Source organism: Rana temporaria, chromosome 1 (assembly GCF_905171775.1).
Source record: "Rana temporaria chromosome 1, aRanTem1.1, whole genome shotgun sequence".
NCBI classification, from domain to species: Eukaryota; Metazoa; Chordata; class Amphibia; order Anura; family Ranidae; genus Rana; species Rana temporaria.
The window spans coordinates 444,741,297-444,768,840 of record NC_053489.1 but is presented as its reverse complement, the minus strand read 5'-3'; the positions used below and the strand labels follow the sequence as shown (position 1 = coordinate 444,768,840).

At 41.4% G+C, this 27,544-nt stretch overlaps 1 protein-coding gene across 3 annotated transcripts in view; it reads left to right on the top strand.

Moving 5' to 3' along the window:
* PDE4C (phosphodiesterase 4C) overlaps positions 1 to 27,544 on the top strand; it is a 368,145-nt gene that overhangs the window by 214,479 nt on the left and 126,122 nt on the right. For all 3 annotated transcript variants that reach the window (XM_040326959.1, XM_040326973.1, XM_040326966.1), the window contains exons 2-5: positions 16,437 to 16,628; positions 19,189 to 19,225; positions 20,373 to 20,446; positions 24,922 to 24,971. In XM_040326959.1, the coding sequence (XP_040182893.1) occupies positions 16,437 to 16,628; positions 19,189 to 19,225; positions 20,373 to 20,446; positions 24,922 to 24,971 (353 nt within the window). The remainder of the gene's footprint in view (positions 1 to 16,436; positions 16,629 to 19,188; positions 19,226 to 20,372; positions 20,447 to 24,921; positions 24,972 to 27,544) is intronic.

Genomic DNA, 27,544 nt, shown 5'->3' with positions numbered 1-27,544 from the left:
GTTCCTCTGTACTAGAAACACACATCGGTCTCCTCCCCGCTGACAGGACATGGATCTGTGTGTTTACACACACAGATCCATGGTCCTGCCGTGTTTGCGGGCAATCGTGGGTGCCCGGCGGACATCGGGCACCGGGTCCCGAGCAATGTGGCGGGGGCGCGCACGACGCCAGCGGCGCGCATGCGGCCCCTAGCCACCCGGGAATGCAGGGACGTCATATGATGTCCACTTTGAGGGAGGGAGGGTTCCCGCCGAAGTCATTGTACAATGACTTGGTAGGGAAAGTGTTAATAAGGACACTCACCTGTCCTAGGCACCCGCCATGTTGTTCCCCCCGAGGCCAACCCCTCGATCCTGGAAGGTCCCAGCGCCGCCATCCTCACTAAGGGAAACAGGCAGTGAAGCCTTGCGGCTTCACTGCCTATTTCCTACTGCGCATGTGCGAGTCTCGCAGTGTTTTCTGAATGGGTGGCTGCTCTCTAGGATATACACAGTTCCCAGAAGGCAGCGCGCCCCATTACCCAGAAGACACCGCGAGTAGGACGAGGAAGAAGACCTGCCGAGGACTAAGAAGAGGCAGATTAGGAACTTCCGCATAGCAACCGCCTTTTCTGGTGAGTGAAAAAAAATTCAATTTTTTTTCAATTTTTTGGTGGGATTTTTGTGTATTTTTTTTTTTTTTTGGGTGGAACTCCACTTTAAAGCAGTGACGAATCGCAAAAAGTGGCCCGGTCAATTGGCAGCCAAATCATCCGGGGCTGAAGTGGTTAATAAACCGTTCTAACCATTCTGGATGGATATTTTGAAAGAAAGGTGTTAAACTGCTGAGAACAAAACCGATTGAGCCCTGGTTCACACTGGGTACGATTTGGAACACGATTTGACATGTCAAATCGCATCTCAAATCGGTGGCAATTGTCGGCAATGGCACTGTCCTAATCAGTGCGACGCCGCATCTGCGATTTCAAAAAGTAGTTCCTGTACTACTTTTTGCGATTTCGGGCCGCGATTTACATTAAATTGCGGCCGAAATCGCGGCAAAATCGCGGCAAAATCGCAGCCGCGAAATCGCGGTAAAATCGCGCATTTTACCGCGATTTTGAATTCGCAGCAGTGTGAACCTAGGCTCAATATTCAAAAGATAGTACAATATATAGGTCTACATTATGTTATATAAAAAGTGACGTTTTTAGCTTAAATCAAGTGCACCTTGAGCAATAGAAATCATCAAATTTACAATTACTCATAAGCACCTGCGTATTCTTTTATCAACAGGCTTTAGACCCTGAAACACTGCTGAAATCAACAGCTTGACTGTGCTCTCTAAATAAGAGTATTTTATGATTCATTCTAAACCGCCATCTGGCTAACTCAAGAATTGCATATGGAATTACAATTAGCATTTTCCCTTGTAAAAAGATGACTGCAGCTACTCCCACACAGCTACTGTATAAGACACTTCTCTTCAATATCCAAAAATATTCAGGATTAAAAATGAGCAAACTGCTTACCATGCAACACAGAATGGTAGGCCCATATCTACATATGTGATGGTGGATGAAGAAGAGGCAGTTGGACAAGATGCTGCTGGAAACAGAAGTTTTGTGAGGACAAAATGGTAGACAAGGGCCAGATTCTCGTAGGGGATACGACGGCGTATCTCCAGATACACCATTGTATCTTTGAGTCTGAGCCGTCGTATCTTGGCGCCTGATTCAAAGAATCAGATAGGCCAAAATTTCACTAAGATACGACCAGCGTCGTATCTTAACTGCATATTTACGCTGGCCGCTAGGGGCGTGTACGCTGATTTACGCCTAGAAATATGTAAATCAGCTAGATACGCCAATTCACGAACGTACGCCCGTCCGTCGCATTACAGATACGCCGTTTACGTTAGGCTTTTACCGGCGTAAAGTTACCCCTGCTATATGAGGCGTACCAATGTTAAGTATGGACGTCGGTACAGCGTCAAATTTTTCACGTTTTACGTTGTTTGCGTAAGTTGTTCGCGAATAGGGCTGTGCGTCATTTACATTCACATCGAAAGCATTGGCTTCTTGCGGATTTATTTGGAGCATGCCCACTGGGATACTTTCACGGACGGCGCATGCACCGTTCGTAAAAAGCATCATTTACGTGGGGTCACATTAAATTTACATAACACACACCCACATCTTCCACATTTGAATTAGGCGGGCTTACGCCGGCCTATTTACGCTACGCCGCCGCAACTTTGGTTTGAGAATACTGCACTTGCCTGTCAAAGTTGCGGAGGCGTAACGTAAATAGGATACGTTACGCCCGCACAAAAATGCGCGCTTCTACGTGAATCCGGGCCAAGGTCTCTAAAACATTGGCATAATGTTTTTTTCACTACTGACTTTGCCACTAATATTTACTAATTGATGTAAGTGATGCACAACTAGCTAATCAATGAGTACTGTAGGGAGCATTTTCATGCATACGAGTGTACATTTGACTGGGCTGATATTGCGCCAGACCGCACCAAAGATTGTGCATGCAATACTTAAGGGTCCTTTCACACCAGCGGACCGTTCGTCCGCTCATTACAAGTCCGTTAACAGACTTGTAATGAATCCCTATGGGGACGCGTCCGTTAGCGTATGGAGCATCCGCTAGCGTCCGCGTCAGTCGGGATCCGCTTTTCCGAACGGAAGAAACCCTATTTTTCTTCCGTTCGGCGGAGCGGAACTGATGCAGACGGACAGACGGTCCGTCTGCATCAGGTTCCCCATAGGGCAGAGCGGAGCAGAGACAGGGCGGTCCCTGCACTGTGTGCGGGGACCGCCCTATCCGCCGACAGCTGAGCGGGGACCCCCGCTGAGCCGACGGAGACACACGGAGCGGACCCGGAAACGGTCTGCTCCGTGTGAAAGAGCCCTTAAAAACCAACCAGATAGAATGGTACTACTGTACTATGCCATCCCGTGCAGACAAACGCACTGGGTATGCAACCTGCATTTGAGGTGTCATTGAGTGAACACACAAACAAATACCTGGAGCGTACACCCTAACAACGTGTGCTCTATAATCTTTTGTTCCATTAAGTTAATACTGACACATGCTAAAGATCACGGGGCAGATCCACGTAGATCGGCGCTTCTCTCCGCCGGGCGTATCGTATCTAAGATGCACTACGCCGCCGAAACTTTTTTTTTTTTTAGAATCCTCAAAGAATTTGCGCCGTAAGTTACGGCGGCGTAGTGTATCTTTGGCGGCGTAAGGGCGCGGAATTAAAATGGATGTGATGGGGGCGTGTTTTATGTACAGTAAATACATCGTGACCCGACGTAAACAACGTTTTTTTTTTAACGGCGCATGCGCCGTCCATGGGGGTATCCCAGTGCGCATGCTCGAAATGAAACCGGAACCAGCCAATGCTTACGACGGTGATGTAATTTTACGCAAAACCCTATTCGCGAACGACTTACGCAAACGGCGTAAAAAAATTCAAAATTTTACGCGGGAACGACGGCCATACTTAACATTGAGTACGGCTCATAATAGCAGGGGTAACTATACGCCGGAAAAAGCCGAACGCAAACAACGTAAAAAAAATTCCCCCGGCCGGACGTACGTTCGTGGATCGCCGTAACTAGCTAATTTGCATACTCGACGCGGAATTCGACGGAAGCGCCACTTAGCGGCCGGCGGAAAAAATGCACCTAAGATCCGACGGCGTACTAAGACGTACGCCTGTCAGATCGATCCCAGATGCCGTCGTATCTTGTTTTGTAGATACAAAACAAAGATACGACGCGGGAACTTTAAAATTACGCGGCGTATCAATAGATACGCCGGCGTAATTCTTTTGTGGATCTGCCCCCACAAGTGTAGTGCGTTTTGAACGCGGTGTGTTCTGGTGTAAACTACTCCTTAAATCACACACATCACAAGAAGTAGTAGTAATTACACTAGAGAGGAGTGTCCCTGTCCACCCATCTTTAGCACATCTAAATGGCTTGCCATGGGTACAACAACCTCTATCAACAATGAAATTACTATTTAGTCCTGTTGTATGCTTTTTCTAAATTCATCACAGTGCAGACATTGTAAGGTATAAAACTTCCAAGCACTACCCGACCCTACCCGTGTGTGACACGTTACTTCCGCCTTCTCTCTGGAACGCAGGTGGAACGCGCTCGGTGTGCCTGCTTGATTTTTATGTTTTTTTAAAGATATACTACATTGTAATGCCACGTACATACAATCGGAATTTCCGACAAAATTTTTTCGATGTGAGCTTTTGGTCAGATATTCCGACCGTGTGTATGCTCCATCGGACATTTGCTGTCGGAATTTCCGACAACAAATGTTTGAGAGCTGGTTCTTAATTTTTCCCACAACAAAAGTCTTTGTTGGAAATTCCGATCGTCTGTATGCAATTCCACCGCACAAAAATCCTACGCATTTCTCGGAATCAATTCGACGTATGATCGGAATCATTGAACTTCGAAGTGCTGTACGTCACTGCGTTCTTGACGTTCTGAATTTCAGACAACATTTGTGTGACCGTGTGTATGCAACACAAGTTTGAGCCAACATTCCATCGGAAAAAAATCGACGGTTTTGTTGACGGAAATTCTGATCGTGTGTACGCGGCATAATGTTACTTTTTTATTACAAAGAAAATAAAAGTTATAAACTGCATTATGAGGAGCTCTCTCTTTTCTCCTTGACATATGTGATTTACTATACCCTCGCCTGGTGGGTGTACATCGCTCTGGGCCGTTTCACTGGATGATACATCTTTGCTACACATGCCAATTATGACTACCTGTGATGGGTGTCAAATATGTCCGGTGAGTAGGATGTTTGCCTGGGGGCTGGTGAAAGAAAGCACTTTTGTTTCTCCACATTTTATGAACTACTAAGAAGATTTACTTCACTTTCACTTGATTCGAGACATCCGGTGCTGGGGTATGGACATTTTATACACAACAATTTAATAATTAGATATGTGCATTCCCGTTCGTACAAATGTTATTTTCGTACGAAAATGTTCATTTTCGTACCCGCAGAATAATGTGTACATACGAAAAAATTAAAGCACCAAAATACGAAAACGACGGGATTACGAATAAGCCGCATAACGAACAACCGCAAATACGAACGAACGATCTGACGAAAATACGACAAAACGAAAACGGCAAAAGAACGAAAATTACATCTATAACAAAAGATTTGCATTCTGTATCCTGTTTGAATCCCCTCTCTGCTCGTATCCTCAGCCGTATGTTCACACGACATCCACAACAAAAGATTTGCACTCTGTATCTTGTTTGAATCCCTTCTCTGTTCGCACCCTCAGTCGTATGCTCACACGACATCCACAACAAAAGACCCGCACCCTGTATTTTGAATTCCTTTTTTCTGTTCGTATTTTGGATTCAACAGAATGCAAATCTTTTGCCACAGATGTCACACGAACACACGACCGAAAACACCAAAAGAAAAAGGACCCAAAACACAGAATGCAAATCCCTTGCCACAGATGTAATTTTCGTTTTTTTGAATGGGCAGTGAGTGTAGTTAGTAAAGCAGCTTTCCTTTTTTGTGCTGAGTAGTACAGTAAAGCCAAATAAACTTTTCTGTGAATTTTCATCTGAAGGGAGATCAGTTGGCCAGACTTTTGAACCCAAAAATGGTTTTCTGATGGAGTTTAAAAACGAACAAATTTTCTGAGAACGAAGGGAAAACGATCGTTTTTATGTTTGTTGTTAAAAAAGTCTGACCAAGTGTATGGGGCTTAACAATCGTTAATATGGATGAGCCGCGTGTTGAAAGTGCCGCGAATCCCGCGATATATTTACGAAAGTACAAAATGACAAAAATCCTTTTTCTGTTCGTATCTTCAGTCGCATGCCCACATGACATCCACAACAAATTGTCATAGATGTCACACGAACACACGACCGAAATCACGAACAGAAAAAGGAATCCAAAACACAGAATGCAAATCATTGACGAAAATTCACGAAAAATTTAACAAGTAACGAACATGAATTAAACAGAATAACGAACCATCCCCCATGTACGAAAATAAAACGGTAACGAAAATACGAAACAATCGGAATACGAAAAAATCTTGTCGTACGAAAAACGAACGGGAACGAACAGGAAAACGGGCGTCTTACGAAAAATGAACGGAAACGAACCTACGGAACGATACGAAACAGAACAAAAAAAACGAAAAAAAATTCTGTGCACATGTCTATAAATTGAATTTAGCACCTATTATATGTTGGTTTGAACATGTTTTGTTTATGAATAGGCGCGCGGTATAAAAATGATTTTCTTTTTATGATTTAGACCTTTGAGTCTCACTACGAGCTGCTCTGTTATTTTTCACCTACTCCATTGTTAATCCATAGTGCGCTGGTTGAAGGTTTTGCTTAATTTGCAGACATTGGAAGTTGTCAGACATCTTCTGGCTTTCCTCAGGTGTAGATATTGCTTAGATCTTTTACATAAAGCTGGCCATAGATGGATAGAATTTTGAACAAAAATTCTCAGGAGAGGTCTTACACACGGTAGGAATTTCCGACAACAAATGTTCGATGTGAGCTTTTGGTCAGAAATTCCGACCGTGTGTAGGCTCCATCGGACATTTGCTGTCGGAATTTCCGACAACAAAAATTTTGAGAGCTTATTCTCAAATTTTCCGACAACAAAATCCATTCTCGTAAATTCCGATCATGTGTAGACAATTCCGACGCACAAAATTCCACACATGCTCTGAATCAAGTACGAGATGGAAGCGCTCGGTCTGGTAAAACTAGCGCTCGTAATGGAGATGGCACATTCATCACGCTGTAACAGACTGAAAAGCACAAGGCTGAAAAGCGCGAATCGTCTCTCACCAAATTTCTACTAACACAACTGGCATTGAACTCCCCTTTAATAGTGCCATCGTACGTTTTTTACATCACCGCGTTCTTGGCGTTCGGAATTTTCGACAACATTTGTGCGACCGTGTGTATGCAAGACAAGTTTGAGCCAACATCCGTGGGAAAAAAATCCACGGTTTTGTTGTCGGAATTTCCGATCATCTGTACGCGGCATCAGAAAACTTTGTACGTAAATTCTCAGAACATTCATTTGTTGTTAGAAAGATTTTGTTTGCATTTAACATTTGATTTTGGAATAAATGGACTTTACCAAATAAAAACTGCATACACTCTAAAAAATCGTTTTTTTTAGAACAATTTTTTAGCTGATGGTGTGTAGGCACGACTGACCATCAGTTAGCTTCATCGGTTAACCGATGGAAAAATCCATCAGACCGTTTTCATCGGATGGACCGATCGTGTGTAGGCGGCATTAGTCCCAGGTCATGTTTGTTTGTTGTTTCTAATTAGACTCTATTAAACCTTGCCCAATATTCCTCATAAATTTTAACATGGCCACTTTTTTGCTAGGCGCACCTCAGTCCTCTCCCTGTAGTGGCCCCCATTCTCTGCAAAAGAGCACATGGAGTTTGGACAATCACCCCCACAAGCACTTTATCTCATCTTGGTTTACCTTTACACCCCATTTACACTTGTGCGACTTGTCATGCAACTTTGGACATCAAAGTTGCATGACAAGTCGTGCCACATGTTTTCCAATGATAACCATTTATATATGTGTGACTTAAAGGAGTTGTAAAGGAATTTTTTTTTTTTTGCTGAAATGACTGTTTACAGGGTATAGAGACATAATAGTTAACTGATTCCTTTTAAAAATTATTACAAATAGATAAAAATCAATCATATAATGTACCTGTAGTTTCAGTTTCGTTTATGCATCTAGTTTCATGCTTCTGTGAAGTACAGAGACAAAGAGCCAATAGAGGGCAGTGATGGTTTGTAAAACAAAAGTGATTGGTTATGAGGGGTTTAAGACATACAGTAATCACACCTCCTTGATTAGTGCCACAGAGAGAAAGCTCCCATGACTTTTTTCATCAGGAAACAGACAACCAGGAAGTGTTCAGAACAGAGAAGGATTACAGCAACATCATAGCAAAAATGAACAATGAAACCAGGACTGCAGTAAGGTAAAGGAAGCTATTTAGCTAAAAAGTGACCCTTTAAAGTCGCAGCGACTTTAAAGTAGTTCATGCATTACTTTGGTTCGAGTTTCATGCAACTTCAGGGCCATGGACTTCAATGTTAACCCTCAAAAGTTGCATGAAGGTCATAGCTGAATGTTTTACATGCTACAGTGGGTCCAACTTTGCAGAGGGATAACAAGTCACATCCAAGTCACACCCATCCAAAGTTGCATAAAAATTGTAGTCTTACTACACTATAACGTTTGCGCTGCCTCTCCCCTTTTGCCTTGTTTAATTCCAATGAGCAGACTGGATGTGGAAAAGTGACGGGAAGAAGATTGTGCCAGGAAATAAATGTGATACTTGTCAGGCCACGTAGTGGGGCATATGTGTAAAAAAAAAAACACAAGACTTTGGCAGGTAAAATAATAAACACCTGTGTATTTTAGCTGCTTGTCAGGAGTATTGCTTTAAATGAGAAGTATAGCTCAAGCTCTTTTGGCCATACTCACAGAAGTGCACTTAGTTCTGCACTTCTGTGACCCAGATTCAGCCGACAGCAGGCTAAAGATGCCTGATGCCATTTAGATGGTCCAGGCTCTACAGGGATCCCGACAATAATGTCAGGATTCACCCAGATGATTGAGCCTGAGACAGCCGCTGCCACTCTCTCCACACCACAGAGTGGTGACATTCACTGCTCTCTGCTCAGTGAAGACCAAGAACTGCATGATCAGCGTGATCGATTGGTTCTTGGTCTTAGAGCTGACGGGGGACACCACATAGGTGAGATTGAAAATTAAAATTAATCTAAATTAATAAAGTGGACTTTTGACGGTACAAGTAATCAGTGTAAAAAATCTATAAGTATTTATTTATAAAAAACAAATTGTATACACAAACTTGTAAGACAGTATAGTGTCAGCAAATAACCCCAGTACGTATAAAAGTGGTATTTCAGAAAATCTTATAATTGTACAGGTAACATGAGGACATGTAACATCAAAGGGTAAATATACAATTTTAGTTCTTGAAACTGGGTTCAGTATGCGAAGTGGTAGATCTTGCTTTTACTCTACATGTTTCGCGTAAAAACGCTTCATCAGGAGCATAGAAGTCTAATAACAGACATACATAAGCATAAACAAAAAAACAACATGAAGAGATGTCAGTTAGTCAAACTAGTTTATACATAAAACAAGTATACAAATCAAAAAATAAAAACACCATATTAAAAACTGTCATTAATTGTTGCTCGTATATAACATAGTCTGCCATACCCATCTAGTACATGCAAAGACAGATGAACTCCACCCACACTGTGGGGACCTACATAAATTGGTGAGAAATTATATCGCCAATAATGGTCATAGGTAAAGCATGAGTAGCATCAAACCAAGTTCGGACCCCCTCACAGAAACAAAAACTCCTAATCTTGAATTTTAAATGTTTAAAGCCCACTTTAGTCTATTTTAAGTAACAAAATAGATAAACTTAGAAGGCAGATCATTCATTGTTTATTTTACTTACAGACCAGTCGAATTTCGGAAGAAAAACACTAATCCGACTGCCAACAATAAGGCTGTGTATGTAAAAAAACTTTAACCCAACCAGCCTCCTGGGCATTAGGTAGGTATTCTGAAACAGAAAAGGAGAAGAGATCGAAAATTGTTTTATAGACAGAAAAGTGTCACAGGGGTGTCCCGCACCGGGAAAATAAAAAATTTTTATTATAAACACATTATAGACCAACCAACTGGGCTCACTGTTATATATGGTAATAGAGGGATAGGCTGTGACACAGACTGCCGGTAAACAGTGACAAATGAGCGACGGAAACACCATCCAATGTCCATTTACTCGCTCCGTGGCTTCATAAAGCTCCACATGCAGTATTGCAAAGGACTAGGCATAAGAGGAGAGATAGCCACCTCTGCCTATAAACACATCCAAAGGGAAAGAGAAGTCTTTTTCCAAAGATATGGCGTAATCTAGAGAGAAATTAACGGTCTAGATTACTACACAGGTGAAGCAATGTCTAGCTTTAGAGTGTAATGATAGCACATTCATAATAAGCCATAATTAGTGGTTACCTTACCGTTTGGTGTGTATAGCCGCCAGAGAAGGGATGGAAGACAAGGAGGGGACTGTACATCAACAACGCACTCCTGTGTATGGCATCAGGAGAGCGGTGTCTGACGATCTTATGGGCATCCCTGCGGGAAGTGCATCATTCTGGCTGGACATGACGTCACCCCGCAGGGTCAAAGTTAACCGCGCATGCGCCGGTGACGCCAACATGGCGGCGTCCACCGTAGAATGCGCTGGCACTGAGGCACAGAAAACGGGGCCAGTGTGACCGTCGTGCATCGGAACCTCGGTCAAGGGAGAAGACCGGGGACCCGAAACACCCAAACAGTAAAAGCAGAAAGAGTCCAATCTGGAAACAATGAACAAAGAGGGGGGGGCAAAAACGCCCACGGTCAGCGTGATATTCAGGCAACAAAAGACAGTGTACAAATACAATAATTAAAAACAGATAAATCACATAGGTGCCAAAGGTCCACCTCATATTTAGTATAAGTATATATGCATATTAATGAGGATAACCAGGGGTTCTTTGGGTAATTAATGGAGCAAGATAACTAGTACACATACATATAAACGTAATCAGAAGGGGGAGAAAAGAAACGAAAAAGAAAGAGAAAAAGAAAACAGTGAAATAAATTTAAAAAAATATATAAAATTTAAATAAATAAATGAATGAATGAATAAATAACTAAAATAAAATAAAATCAAAAATCATATTACAATGGGCAATGAAAAAACAACAAAAATGAGTTAAGCATTAATTTTCTTCAGAAAGTATTTATATTGGCGTGGTAGTATATATATATATATATATATATATATATATATATATATAACCAGAGCTTTTTTTCTCAGAAAATAGGTGCAGGAACTCAACCACGACCCCGTTTAGATTTTAAAAACAGTAGAAGGGTCTTAAAGGGCCATTAAATACCAGGATTGCATTACATACAGAGTGCAGAGTTCAGGGGGGGTTACACACAGAGTGCAGAGCTGTCACTTGTAAACACAGAAACCAGACTTCTGTGTTTACAAGTGATTGTGGTGAGCAGGCACCAAAGCCAGAGGTGGTGGAACCGAGTTCCCCCAAGTTCCCCCTGAAAAAAGCCCTGTATATAACTCTATATATATCCCCCAATACCCACCCACAGACATGAATATGATGATCAGTGAGTAAAAAATAAATAAAAATGGAAAAATATTAGATAAATATTTTCCTTTTTCTACTAGTAATAGTAATGGGGGCAGTGCAGAGTATTGAAGCGTCTTTTACAGAATCTGGATAGGACAAAAATAGGGGGATTAAAAATTGTGAAGTGGACGTGAAAAAAAGTGAAAGAGAAAGATAGTACCTTAGGATAGAAAACTGGGGCTAGATTCACATAGATCGACGCATCTTTAGAGCGGTGTAGCGCATCTCATATGCGCTACGCCGACGTAACATAGAGAGGCAAGAACAGTATTCACAAAGCACTTGCTCCCTTTGTTGCGCCGGCGTAACTTAAAATGGCCGGCGTAAGCCCGCCTAATTCAAAGTAGGAAGGAATTGGGCGTGATCTATTAAAATGAAGCGTGACCCCATGCAAATAAAGGGCCGAACGAACGGCGCATGCGCGCGCATGCTCAAAATCACGTTGCATATACTCCCTAAGATACGGCTGGTCAATGCCTACGACGTGAACGTAACCTACGCCCAGCCCTATTCACGTACGACTTACGTAAACGACGTAAAATACGACGGCTGTTCCCTGGTCCATACCTTAACATGACTCAGGCCCCGTACACACGACCGAGTTTCTCGGCAGAATTCAGCCAGAAACTCGATCGGAGCTGGATTCTGCCGAGAAACTCGGTCGTCTGTACACTTTTCACCGAGGAAGCAGACGAGGAACTCGTCGGGCCAAATAGAGAACATGTTCTCTATTTCCTCGTTGTTCAATGAGGAAAGTTGGCACGTCGAGTTCCTCGGACGTGTGTACGGGGCCTCACACCTGCTTTATGAGGCTTAACTTTACGCCGGACGTACGCCTTACGTAAACGGCGTAGATTACAGCGACGAGCGCATGTGCGTTCGTGAATCGGCGTATCTCGTCATTTGCATATTCGACGCGTAAATCAATGGAAGTGCCCCTTGCGGCCAGCATAAATATGCGCCCAAGATACAACGGCGTAGGAGACTTACGTTGGTCGGATGAAGCCACAATTCAGGCGTATCTAGCTTTAAGAATCAGGCGCATAGATACGACGGCGCATCTGTGCACTTACGTGGCGTATATAAAGATACGTCGGCGTAAGTGCTTTCTGAATCCGGGCCCTGATGTATAAAAAATAGATGGGATAAAAGAATTATCCTAGTGAAGATGTGAGTGGGAGAGAAAATACATTTTTAAATTCCACAGTACTATTTCAGTACGCACCTCTCTATGTTAATTTACAGTACAAACAACCTTTAAAAGCAGCCTTGTCACTAATCTGTACAACATAAATATTCTCTAGCGTAATAAGCAAAGCAAAAGTGGTCATACGTGCTCCGTCAGATTGTTGTAGCCAAGCTCTTCAAACAACTGCTGTACTAGTTATTTGTAGTTTTCTTTACTCTCTGTTCTCCAAAAGCAACAAAAAGGTGTGTACCTTATATGAAACTAGAATGTATTTATCACAGCAGACTACTCAGAGAATGGAGAGCTATTTTACTCTCTTTTGTGTAATTCTACCTATTATTCTGTATGCTGCAATCTTACTTTATGACTTTGTATTAAACAAAGTTACCGTACTATTCTGCCCTCTGCTGGCCAAATGTCAGCATTACTGATTTCTGCGACTCCCACAAGAGATTGGATTTTGTTTTGACAACTTGCACTAAATATTGTAAGGAACAGTGTGTCACTTAGGGCAGTTAAATGGAAAATGTTTCCGGGCTGATTTACCTTTGAGGGATTGTGTTTAAATTTCAAAGCTAAACTTTGCTATCTTACTGTAACAATTTTGCACGCAAGCAGCAATATGACTGATCTTGTTATTTTTTTGTTTTTAACAAATGAATATGTTCCCTTGTTCATTTTCTTTATAGATATAATTATGATGCCATTTAAAGATTTTACCTTGTTTTTATTTTAATTGTTTGAAAAAAAATTTGCACGTTTACAAAGTTTTGGTAGTATTGCATCAGAGTTCTGCTATATTCCGACTTGCTGATCCCACACTCCCCTAATGCCTCGTACACACGACCAGAATTTCCGATGGAACAAGTCCGACAGGATTTTTTCATCGGATATTCCGACCGTGTGTTTGCCCCATCTGACTTATTTCCGTCGGAGTTTAGAAAGTTTAGACAGAGAACATGTTCTCTTTTTTTCTGATGGAAAGAAGTCCTCCTTTCATCCGCTGTGTTTCCCTGCTCCTGCAACCTATGTGATGGGGATATCCCAGGAGGCTGCTGAAGCAGAGCACAACACTTGTGACGGTAGAGTCGGTTGGGAGGGAAGGTTGCATAGAGGAAAATTGTAAAAAATGTATTGGTGTTAGTGTGTTAAGCCTGGTACACTCTATTAGCTAGATTTAGCTGAATCTACGCCGTCGCAAATTTAAGCGTATTCTGGAAACCAGATACGCTTAAATTAGGCTAAGATACGAGCGGCATAAGTCTCCTACGCCGTCGTATCTTAGGGTGCATATTTACGCTGGCCGCTAGGTGCCGCTTCCGTTGAGTTCGGCTTAGAATATGCAAATGACTAGATACGCCGATTCAGAAACGTATGTGCGCCCAGTGCATTTTTTTCCGTCATTTACGTAAGGCTTTTTCCGGCGTGAAGTTAGTCGAACAAATAGCTGGCCTAGCCAATGTTAAGTATGGCCGTCGTTCCCGCGTCTAAATTTGAAAATGTTACGTCGTTTGCGTAAGTCGTCCGTGAATGGGGCTGGACGTAATTTACGTTCACGTCGAAACCAATACGTCCTTGCGGCGTACTTTGGAGCAATGCACACTGGGATATGTCCACGGACGGCGCATGCGCCGTTCATAAAAAAGGTCAAGGTCACGAATCATTTACATAAAACACGCCCCCCTGTTCCACATTTGAATTAGGCGCGCTTAGGCCGGCCCATTTACGCTACTTAGGAGGCAAGTGCTTTGTTAATACAGCACTTGCCTCTCTGACTTACGGCGGCGTAGCGTATATGCAATACGCTACGCCACCCCAAAAGTTATGCCAGTCTTACTGAATCTGGCTATATAAGTTTGTTTCCTCCAGCTCAGCAAGCTGAATGAAAAAAAAAAAAACTGACAGATTACTGTACTAACACAAGCAATGTTGGTGTGGTGATCTCCCGTGTTGTGCTATCGTGTTCTGACAGGGGACCGCCCCCCACCCCACCAGAACACACTGATAAACGCTTGCAGCAATTGGCTGCCAGCTTTGGTCGGATGCTAGTTTTCCAGCATGCCCATTCGGTGGAAGCTGAACAGAGATCTGTACACACAGACCGAACGTCAGCTGGTTCCTCCGAACAAAGCGTTTTTGGTTCATTTAGATTTGTGAAACCTGCTGTAAGAGCTGCTTCAGACTATAATTGTTGCCTTTCACTGCGTATAATAAATAATTAAAAATCTATTCCATGCTATCAATATACAGTATAAGGCCTACTTGTACGTATTGGTTGGTTCTCTTATCATGTGTTTGTATATTCACATAGATAATTAAGGCATTTTAGAAACACACCTTGACTTTATATGAGCCTGGAAGAGATGGTCATTATGAGTTATAAATAGCTGTATACAGTATCTTGTCTATTTATACCTTGTCTGGATAAATATAGCTTGTTGACCTTGTACTTGTGTACTCTTAATGTCTTGAGAAACTTGCCATATCTTTATTTCAAAGTTGTTTTTGATGTCGCTTATGAGCACCTTAATCGCACCCAAGTCAATAAAGTGTTGGTTATGGCTAGTGTTTTGCTAAATATAAAATGCATATCTTTTCAAAAAGATAAGTATATATTAATGCTTACAGAATGTGTGTAAACTACAAATGTCATGTTAAAAAATAGGCTCTATGCATATAGATCAGTGGTCGCCAAACTGCGGCCCGGGGGCCAGATGCGGCCCTTTGCTTGCCTTTATCTGGCCCTTGGGGTACTATTCCTCCCACTGACACCAACAAGGAGGCATTATTTCTTCCACTGATACCAATGATGGGATACTATTCCTCATACTAATGACGACACTACTCCTCCTACTACTGACCATGAACCCTGGGGCCCTATTTATTCTCACTGATGCTGGGCTCGGGACATTTTCTGCCCAAGCTGACCACAATCCGGCCCTTCTAAAGTCTGAAGGCCAATAAACTGGCCCTTTGTTTGAAAAGTTTTGAGACCCCTGATATAGATAAAGGTGTGCAAGGGAAGAACACTGCAAAGAAATTTGTGGTCATACACTAAAGCCTCGTACACACGATCAGTCCATACGATGAGAACGGTCTGATGGACCGTTGTCATCGGTTAACCGATGAAGCTGACTGATGGTCCGTCGCGCCTACACACCATCGGTTAAAAAAACGATCGTGTCAGAACGCAGTGACGTAAAACACAACGACGTGATGAAAAAAAACAAAGTTCAATGCTTCCAAGCATGCGTCGACTTGATTCTGAGCATGCCTGGATTTTTAACCGATGGTTGTGCCTACTAACGATCGTTTTTTTCCCATCGGTTAGGAATCCATCGGTTAAATTTAAAGCAAGTTGGCTTTTTTTTAACCGATGGTTACATAACCTATGGGGCCCACACACGATCGGTTTTGACCAATGAAAACGGTCCATCAGACCGTTGTCTTCTGTTTAACCTATCGTGTGTACGAGGCCTAATAGTTTCTTTTTTTTTTTTTTTACGTGGATGAACCATTCTACCGCTGCAGCTCTTGTTTTTTTGACCGCTGGCCCATCCAGGTGTAAAAAAAAAAAAAAGCGCTGACTGCATCATTGGCAGCCAAACATTTTTTATTAGGCTCCTTGATCAAACAATCAACTTTTGTCAAACGAAGCAAGGACACCATTGGCATGGTGAAACTATTGTCACCATGACCATACATGAGAGGGAAAGTGAACCACAGATAGTAGAACAAACATACCGAGGGTCCTATTTCTTGCACACTATCAAAAAATATATAATTTTTTGGCTGAACACTTCCTTAAGACTTTAACTGCTTGCTTTTATCAGAAAACTAGCTATATTACTTTTGAAATGTATGATGCTCATCTTTAATTCCGTGTCCTGTCTCTTTTTTAGTTTTGATGTCGAAAATGGCTTGTCATCAGGCAGAAGTCCCTTGGAGTCCCAAGCCAGTCCAGGGTCAGGTTTGGTTCTACAGGGTAACTTGCCCCACAGCCAGAGAAGAGAGTCTTTCCTATACCGATCAGACAGCGACTATGATCTTTCCCCTAAGGCAATGTCCAGAAACTCCTCCATTGCTAGCGACTTGTGAGTATGAAAGTAGGAAACATTGCTACTATTTCATTATTTTGATTTGTGTATGGAAAATGATATTATACAGTGGGGAAAATAATTATTTGATCGCCTGCAGATTTTGGTAAATTTGCCCACTTACAAAGAAATGAAGGGTCTATAACTGTTATCATAGGCATATTTTAAATCATAGAGATAGAATATCAACCAAACATCCAGAAAAAACACAATACAAATAATATAAATTAAGTTGCAGTTCAGTGAGTAAAAAAAGTATTTGAAACCCTACCAAATAACAATAATTCTGGTACCCACAGTCTGGCTATAGTATGTGCTCATGTGGTAGACAGTTTAGTCCCTTCAACCTAAGGCGGTGCTCCCAACGTCAACTCGTTATATGTATAACCTCATCATCAAGGAGCTATCAAAGGGTGTGAGGGACAAGATTGTAGACCTGCACAACGCTGGAATCGGCTACAAGACCATCAGCAAGAAGTTTGGTAAGAAGGATACAACTGTTGGAGCGATTATTTACAAATTGTCTGGAGCTCCATGCAAGATTTTGCCTCATGGGGTATGGATGATCATGAGAAAAGTGAGGGATCAGCCCAGAACTACACAGGAGGAGCTTGTGAATGATCTCAAGGCAGTTCGGACCACAGCCACTAAACAAATCATTGGTAACATAATATGCCACCATGGATTGAAACCCTGCACCGCCCGCAAGGTCCCCCTCTTTAAGAAGGCACATGTACAGGCCTGTCTGAAAGTACAGTCAGGTGAGACCAAAATTGAGCTCTTTGGCATTAACTCGACTCGCTGTGCTTGGAGGAAGAAAAATGCAGACTATGACCCCAAGAACTTCATTTCTACAGTCACGCATGGAGGGGGAAACATTATGCTTTGGGACTGTTTCTCTGGTAAAGGTACAGGCTTACTTTGCCGCATTGAGGGGCCAATGAACGAGGCTGTGTATTGTAAAATCTTGGGTGAGAACCTTCTTCCCTCAGCCAGAACACTGAAGGTGGGTCATGGATGGGTCTTCCAGCATGACAATGACCCAAAACAAACATACCACCAAGGCAAGAAAGGAGTGGCTCAAGAAGAAGCACATTAAGGTAATGGAGTGGCCTACCAAGTCTCCAGACCTTAATCCTATAGAAAACTTATGAAGGGAGCTGAAACTTTGAGTTGTCAAGCGGCAACCAAGAAACCTTAAAGGGGAAGTTCACCCTAAAAACGACTTTCTAGTATTACATTGGCCCCCCACATTACAATACAATTATGCCTATTATGTATTTTTTTATGCTGTACATACCTTGGTACAGCTAATTTACCCGTGGCTTCCGGGTTGCGAGTCCCGCGGGAGTGGGCGTTCCTAACATGCTGGTGATTGACGTGATGACAAAAAACGAGCTCCCCCCGTTGCGTAACCGAAAGGAGCCGAACGGCGGTGCGCAGGCGCAGTATAGCGCCGACTCGCCGTTCGGCTCCTTTCGCCAATCGTGACGCAGCTTACGCAACGGGGGGCTAGGAACGCCCACTCCCGCGGGACTCGCAACCCGGAAGCCACGGGTGAATTAGCTGTACCAAGGTATGTACAGCATAAAAAAAAACATAATAGGCATAATTGTATTGTAATGGGGGGGCCAATGTAATACTAGAAAGTCGTTTTTAGGGTGAACCTCCCCTTTAAGGATTTAGAGAAGATCTGTAAAGAAGTGTGGACCAAAATCCCTCCTGAGATGTGTGCAAACCTGGTAGCCAACTACAAGTAACATCTTAACTCTGTGGTTGCCAACAAGGGTTTCTCCACCAAATACTAAGTCATGTTTTGCTTGGTGAAAAAATACTTATTTTACTCACTGAACTGCAACTCAATTTATAACATTTGTAGCATTTTTTTTTTTCTGGATTCTTGGTTGATATAATCCTTAGAACCGCAACAAGCCAACAGCTGGTTGAACTGAACGGCATCGATCCAATGCGGAAATATCAGTTTCAGATGGACTGACTTGTTGGAGCTGATGTGTAAATTGTTCTAAGAGAACATGTCTTGGTGTTCAACACAGTTAGAATTTGTATTTTTTACACCTAGATAGCAGAAGTAAAAGTTTATTGGTTTATATAAATTTCTAAATCTGAAAGTGGATTGTGAAGTCTTACTTGCTCATCAACTACATATTCTTTCACATTGCGGGTTAATTATTAACACTTAGGATGTATTTCTAAAATATTTGCATTGTTGTCTGTCAATCGAAACATTGTTCATGGGATATATTTTCTGCAATTGTGTAAATACAGGAAATACTAAATTTTAGCCATTATATGGTGTTGTGGCTCACAGCAAAGGAGTATGCTCCTCACTGCCATCTAGTGGCCATAATGCAGTATTTTCTGCATTCAGACATTGAGAACATTTGATTCCGCTCCATTTGCACTGAACAAATTTACATGCACATGCAGTATGCAAGATTTTTATGAATACACCCTGTAATATTAAGTGCAACTGAAAATGTTCAGTTTAATTTCACATGAGCTTTGTATATGCTAATACTTCTTCTTTCATCTTTAGGCATGGAGAAGACATGATAGTAACTCCATTTGCACAGGTAAGAAAAGTATTTCTTAATGAAGTGCATACCATCTATTGCATGGGTCTTCAAACTATGGCCCTCCAGTTGTTCAGGAACTACAATTTCCATCATGCCTAGTCATGTCTGTGAATGTCAGAGTTTTACAATGCCTCATGGGATGTGTAGTTCTACAACAACTGGAGGGCCGTAGTTTTAGGATCCCTGATCTATTGCATTTTGCAAAGTTTCCAAAACTGGAAGGACATTTTTTTGCAATAGGAAAAATGGTTGCTTATTTTGTATGTGGGGTTGCGTCTTTCTGCAAAACAAGAGGAGGGCCAGGACAACTTGTTCAATGGGGACATATTGGTTAGAAAGTGGAATGCTTGGCTGATATGTATATTGTACTTTGATACATTGAAAACACGTACACTGTAAACTGAAATGCCACCTGAGTAGAACTTGCATAGACGTGGTTTGTTAAATCTCTTGTACACTTTTTACACTAGTTAAAGCAGTTGTAAACCCGTATCAAAAATGTATTTATTTATTTTTTTCCTGCAAGGCAAAAGTCATAATGAGCTAATATGCACCGCATATTAGCTCATTATGAAATACTTACCTCGGAACGAGGTGTGTAGAACTTACCTGGTCCACGCCGAGCGAGATATCATCTTGACTCGGCGTGTCTTCCGGGTATCGCCGCTCCAGCGCTGTGATTGGCTGGAGCGGCGATGACATCATTCCCGCGCATGCGCACGGGAGATTTAAATTCGGCAAGGTCCGGAGGCTGCCGTAGATCCCCCAATCAGCGGCGCATTGCGAGGGGAATATCTCCTAAACAGTGCAGGTTTAGGAGATATTCTCCTTACCTACAGGTAAGCCTTGTTATAGGCTTACCTGTAGGTAAAAGTAAAAAAAAGTGGGTTTACAACCACTTTAAGGCAATAATAATGATTTAAGACAATTCATTTGAGATATGGAGATATGTGCCTTTCTTGGGCAACCCTATTTGTATTACTGGTGGTAATTAAATGTATTCCAGTGTGACGATTTGTGTGTCCAGTGTATATCTGTACAACACAGCTTGCAATGACTGTTGGGTAAAGGCACAAATATGGGAATTTGTTTCCTACTTCTTTTCTTTTTCTTTCTTCTATTTATGTTTTGTCTTTACACATAGGTTCTGGCTAGTCTACGAACTGTGAGGAGCAACTTTGCAATGTTAACTCATCTTCAGGACAGAGTTACTAACAAGTGAGTGGTTTTAAATTTTTCAGAAGAGACATATTTAAAGGATGACTCCTGGTAACAAGTAGAGTTTACGATTCATAGGTAATGGTGTCCTGAAATATACTGCAGTTGCTTGTAAAGTCCACTCAGTTTCCTTTTTAATATGAGTTTTTGCATTTTGGGCAGAACATCAGCCTTAATGTCTTATGCCGTGTACACACGATTGGAAATTCCGACAAGAAAAGTCCGATGTCAGCTATTAGTCGAATTTCCGCCAAGAAAAATTTGAGATCTGGTTCTCAAATTTTCGGACGGGAAAAGTTCTTGTCGGAAATTACGATCGTCTGTATGCAAAAAAACATGCATGCTCGGAATCAATTCGACGCATACTCGGAATCATTGAACTTAATTTTTCTCGGCTCGTTGTAGTGTTGTACGTCACCGCATTCTTGACGGTTGGAATTGTGTGTGACCTTGTGTATGCAACACAAGTTTGAGCCAAAATTCCGTCTGAAAAAAATCCATGGTATTCTTGTCGGAATTTCCGACCATGTGTACGCGGAATTAAGCCCCTTTCACACAGGGCGGATCTGCTTGCAGCGGTCCGCCAGCTCAGCGGGAGTTCTCTCCTTTGATCTCCGCTGAGCCGGCGGATGACAGGTCCCTCTCTGCTCACTGAGCGAGGAGGGGCCTATGGAGAGATCGGACGAAAACGGACAGCATGGCCATTTGCATCAGATCTCACCCGATCCGATCCGCCTTGAACGGATGGTGATGTATCGCCATCCGTCTGATTTTATCGGATCGGATGTCAACGGACATGTCGCCGCTGACATCCGACACTCCATAGAAAAGCACGGAGCAGCCGTTCAGGTCCGCCGAAAAAGGGGCCTTAGTCTAGCTCTCAACATGCAAGGTTTGACAGTGAAAAGGATTTTAAAGAGGGTGGTGCATTTTCTCAAATTTGGGGCCAATCAAACGCCTCCCTGATGGTATGGCATGATGGATAAGTATCTGCCTGACTTTTTCAGCATTGAGGACATCATTGATCCTGACCAAATCTCCAACTACATTTGCAGAAATGCAGTCCCAAACTTGCAAGACACCTCCACCATGCTTCACAGTTGCCTGCAGACACTCATTATTGTACCGCTCCCCAGCTCTTTGGTGAACAAACTGTCTCCTGCTACAGCCAAATATTTCAATTTTTGACTCATCAGCTCACAGCATCTGCTACCCCAGTTCCTATGTTTTCATGCGCAGGACATGGAAACAAGGCTAAGAAACTTAACTATGCATGAAAAAATAGGAACTGGGGTGCAGAAAAATGACAGCAGGTGCTCTGGACTAATGAATCAAAATATGAAATATTTGGCTGTAGCAGAAGACTATATGAGGAGCTGGAGAGAGGTACAATGAGTGTCTCTTGGCAACAGTGAGCCATGGTGGAGGGGGAATCATTACTGTACTTTGAGAGGAGGAGACCAAGAGTGGTGGGAAATGTAGAGAGGTACAATGGAAATAAGGAAAGAGAAACAGGGAGAGGATATAACAGAAGGAAAGCAGAAGAGGAGTAAGTCTATAAAGCTAACTAGAATAATAATAAGAAAAATATATATGGCATAGCTCAGTGATGGCGAACCTTGGCACCCCAGTTGTTTTGGAACTGCATTTTCCCATTAAGCTCAACTACACTGCAGAGTGCATGAGAATCATGGGAAATGCAGTTTCAAAACAGCTGGGATGTCAAGGTTCGCCATCACTGGTATATATAAATAAAAAGAGGAGAGGGTGTTGAGTAAAATATAGATCTTGTATGATGTGAAACAAGGAGGATGCAGTCATTGCTTAGATAAAACAAAAGAGCAGCACATACTACATATGCAGGCATATATCCCCATGAATTATGTATTAAAAAAAAAGCTGCAATTCATCATAGTAAAATTATTTCCACTGGCAATGGGTCTGGAAAGGTGTCAATTGCTCCCTAAAGCCTGGTACACAGGATAGGATTTTCCATGGACAAAGCGTAGGACTTTTGTCCAAAAGACGTTGGCCATGAACTTGTCTTGCATACAAACGACAAATAATTGTCAGCCAACAAACACAAAACTACATGTTTTTTTCAACTCTTTAGCGCTGATAAGGATACCCCCTGGCACAACCCCAGGGCATAACCCATTCTGCCTCTGAGCCAAATTTCATAACAGTAGAGCACACAGACAAGAGGGAAATTTAGTCTACATCCTCCACCATCAACAGCATGAGAGGGAGCTTTATTGTCAGCACAGCTTTATAGACAGAATGACATCATTCATATGAGCACAACTGATTCGCTTAGTCCATATATGGTTTTCTTCTTGTGACGTCTATTCTTGACCTCGTGGCTCACATTCCACACTCATTCGCCATTTTGCTTCTTCGGTGGAGGGGGCCGGAAGGAGGGAGGAATAGCAGCTGTTTTCACTTATCACCCCTAAAGGTTTTTTTTAACTCTATAATGACTTCTTTTAAGGAAAGTAATATTGTTGCAACACACCCACACACATCTATATATATATATATATATATATATATATATATATATATATATATATATATATATAGATCAAGAAATAAAAGAAATAAAACAATATAAGAAAGGAAACCAATATTTGAGTGGTTTAGGAGAAAAATAACACAAACACAAAATAATCATTTTATTAACTCCATCACAGCGCCACCCTTTGGGCAACTTCTGCTAATGTTGTGTTATGGTTAGCATTGCTTCTGAGCATGCGTGTTTGTACTTTGATTTTTTTTTTCGAAGGACTTCTGTACACACGATCGTATAATACGACAACACACATTAGTTGTTGGAAAATTTTAAAGCACGGTATCCAACATTTTTTGGCGGAAAATCCAACAACAATTGTCCGATGGAGCATACAAACTGTCAGATTTTCCGACAGCAGCCTGTCATCACACAATTCCTGTCGGAAAATCCGATCGTGTGCACGGGCCTTAAGTTTTACCAGCATGGGATCAAATGGCCTGTAAAGAATTAGGGTATGGAAGATTTATGGGAAAGGGACAATCCTTCCATAAGTCATAAATACAAGTAGAGGTGCTAATCATGCTTAAATGACACGCAACCCCAATAATACGTAAGTGTGTGAAAAAACAATAACCACACTAATCTAAAGCACGCTGAATGAATGATGAAGTCTTGATAAGATTGCAGAAGAAAGTATACACTCAGTTATTTCTCAATGGGGGTTATTTACAAAAAGTAAATCCACTTGAAATTGTACTGAAAGTGCACTTGGAAGTGCAGTCGCTGTAAATCTGAGGGGTAGATATGAAATGAGCGGAATCATGTCCAAGCTAAAATGCTGTTTTTTATTTTCCTTGCATGTCCCCCTTGGATCTACAGCGACTGCACTTCCAAGTGCACTTTCAGTGCAATTACAAGTGCACTTTGTAGTGCAAAGTGGATTTGCCTTTCGTAAATAACCCCCAATGTGTGATAAATAGACAGTGTCCCCTTTGTAAACATTCATTCTTAGATTGCAATGGGAAATGTATTGTATTAGTTATGCTTTATAGCAGGCTTATATCATGTAAGAACTACCTAGAAAAGTATTCTATTATAAAAAAAAACACAGTTAATTTTTTAGCATCATTAGCATTTTTAGATTCCTCTACATCTAATTGTTTATTTGCACATTTGCATCAGCAAAATTGTTTCTCTTTGCTGCCAGCCATCGTTATATAACCTGTATTTAGAGTGGGAGGCAGGTACTGTATGTTATGATTTAGCACACTTTTCTGTATATCTATCACTTAATGCCAAAGCTTGTTAAAAAAAACATGTTGCTAGAACATTTGTCTGTGAACATTTAATTCAAGGAGAATATTTTGAATTAAACTACGGGCAGAAAATAATTAAATTTTTGAGGATTTATGGAAGGGTTAGATTCTTTGTAAATGCCTTATTTCTGTATTTTGCCCTGTTGGAGGGATTTACTCTCACTTTCTTTCTTTTGTGTCTCTGGGTCAGGAAGTGAGGGAAGCAGAAGGGGATATCCCACACAACTTCCATTTTTGTTTTATTTCTAGTTATGAGTTACTAATTAAGCAAGTCAGTCTGAATCAATTAAAAATAGTTGAATTAAAAAATAAATAATATGCATCAATTTATTTAATATTTATTACAGGTACTTATATTGTGTGTCAATTTCCGCAGCACTTTACACATATATATTGTACATTCAGTCCCTGCCCTCAAGGAGCTTACAGTTTAAGGTCCCTTATTCATACACTAGGGCCAATTTAAACAGGAACCAATTATCCTACCAGCAGGTCTTTGGAGTGTGGGAGGAAACCCATACAGGTACAAGGAGAATATGCAAACTCCAGGCAGGTAGTTCTATGGTTGGGGTTCGACCAGACGACCCAAGTGCTGGTAGACCACTTAGCCACTGTCATGCCAATGATATATTTCCTTTTTTCCCCAGGAGATCATCTATCAATAACCCACCCACAGCCTGTAAAACAAACTTATCAGGTATGTAAAAAAAAAAAACACCATAGTAATGATTTCACAAGCATATTTATACTAACCTTAAAGTAGAACAACAGCTACAGCCTAACTAGTTAAACAAAATGCTCTCTCCCCCTCCTAACACCTTTACCAACTAACATGCATAAAGAAGATGTATATACTTACCTATTTTCAGCCCGCTCCAGTCACATGATCCTGTTCAGCCAATGGCAGCTGCAGGAGAATGGAGAAAGCAACCCACAGCAGCTGTGAAAGGCAGGAGTGATGACATCACTTAAAGGCTCCCATGGTGCAGTCATTGTCGGCCGTCCCTCTTTTCCCCTGCAGCCACTGCTGGCTGATACAGAGAAGCTAGATCATGTGATCTGACCGAAGCAGTCTGACAATAGGCAAGTATATACATCTTTCCTACACAGGTTAGTATTAGTTATAGGGAGCATTTTTATGACTAGTTATGTTTATCCTGGAATTCTACTTTAAATAATATATTGTACATAATTCTGCATTTAAATGTATAAAAAGCATTGTTAATTTATCCATATTTTCATAAAAATACCTTTTACTTATATGGAAAGCCTTATAAAAGGTAGAAATGTTTAGCCAATAATATACAGTACATTGTTTACTAATTGTCATTAGTGTCAGATATGCACAAAGTGCCAAGGAGACACTGAAAACGTACAGTATGTACAGGAAGGAAGGTGAAAGAAAAGCAAATAACACATGTGAGTACAAGCCATTATTTTCTCTAAATATGTAAAACAGCTTTATACCTGTCCTATTTTCATGTGGCTTGTGTCACAGGCTATGCTCCCTCTGCCCTGTTAGAAATGGTCACATCCAACATTATATTGGATGTGTTTTTCCTAGAGTTATGTAACGATATGTAGTCATTTTTAAATTAAGCAGGTTTCCTTGAGGTCTTGTCAATTGACGGACAATATACTGGTATCATGCCATAAATAAATTAATCCGTATGTCTATAGTATGGCACCAGTGTGATGCCTTCACAGCAATCTTATATGTGCAAAAGTTCTTGTGTATCAACATCAAATTTTGTTCCTCCACCTCGTGAATAAACCACCACCAATGGTTAAGATGTACTCTTACCAGAGAGTATTGGCCACCTATCACAGGGGTCAAAAAGGGCTCATGTGTCTCATCTGCTCTATCCAAGGTCATTCCTCAGTGTAGGGTAGACCGGGGGGGGTCATCCATCCATCATGTGGAGACGATATTCCTGTTGCCTCTGACCATAGTGCTCAGTGGAATCTGTCGGCAAAAAGATAAGACGCCAAATAGTGTAAAATGCTTTAAAGTTAGGCTTTATTGCAAGTAATGCACTTGACATGCAATTACATTTAAAACAAATATATCTTCCTTAGCATAGATGATCGTTAGCTCAAACCAAGAAAACAAAAACCGATAACAGGAAATGATGCCGGTTTCATCGCAAGTCTGCTTCTTCCAGGGCATAGGCATAAAACCAAGAAAACAAAAACCGATAACAGGAAATTATGCCGGTTTCATCGCAAGTGGACTTCTTCCGGGCATAGGCATCAAACCAGGAAAACAAAAACCGATAACAGTAAATGATGCCAGTTTCATCACAAGGGGACTTCTTCTGGGGCATAGGCATCTCCCCCTGTCATATAGTTCTGGTGTCCCTTCAAGCCTTGCTCTCGTCTCCTTCACTCTGCGGTTCTCCTTTCTTATACAAGCCTCATTCTGATTCACCATAATACGAATGAGAACCAAGCCTCTCTTCGCTTATGCGTCTCACTCCAAAAGAGTGCGCTCATTGGCTGGAATCTCATGTATTAGCCACTTCCGGGGAGAAAATCTTAAACTATCCCCAGGATATTAGGAGGCCAGAGCAGGTTTAACAGTGCACCTTTACATATATTGAAATCAACTATATATATATATATAAGACAAGTGAATGCAAAAAAGACAATAATTCACAAACCAGACATCTAAAATGAATATATTATATACATTTCTAAACTAAAGGGACATTTTAAAAAAAATCTTAAAATTTGTTTCAATATTTAAAGTATTGAAAATAGCAGGTTCAAGAAGTGTCCAAAAAACTGTTTACATCCCAGTCCACATTTAACCCATGTGGAACATAGCTTTTCAGGAGATAAATCCATTTAGTTAACATTTTGGACAATTCTCTGACTGCAGGTGATGAAAGATCTTACAGTGTATGTTTTTGAAGTAGCTTTGGAAGAGAGCTCTAACATCTTCCTCTTTTTGCATCCATTAAGATTACAAACCTGACAACATCCACATTTATAATATCCAGTTAGGTTGTAAAATAACGGGAATCCAGAGGGGGGGATCTAGAATATTATGTACAATTTTATCTTTCAATGACGGAACGCCTCTGAAAATAACCTGGGGTTTAGGCTGGAGCACGGGCCTGAGAACTCTGTCATTCTGTAAAATATGCCAGTGTTTTCACAAAATACATTTGACAACTGTATGCTGTGTAGAGAAAGAGGTGATCAGGGAAAAGCTAGCAATATTGTTATCGCTTATGCTTTCATTCACCCTATCCCTCAACAACA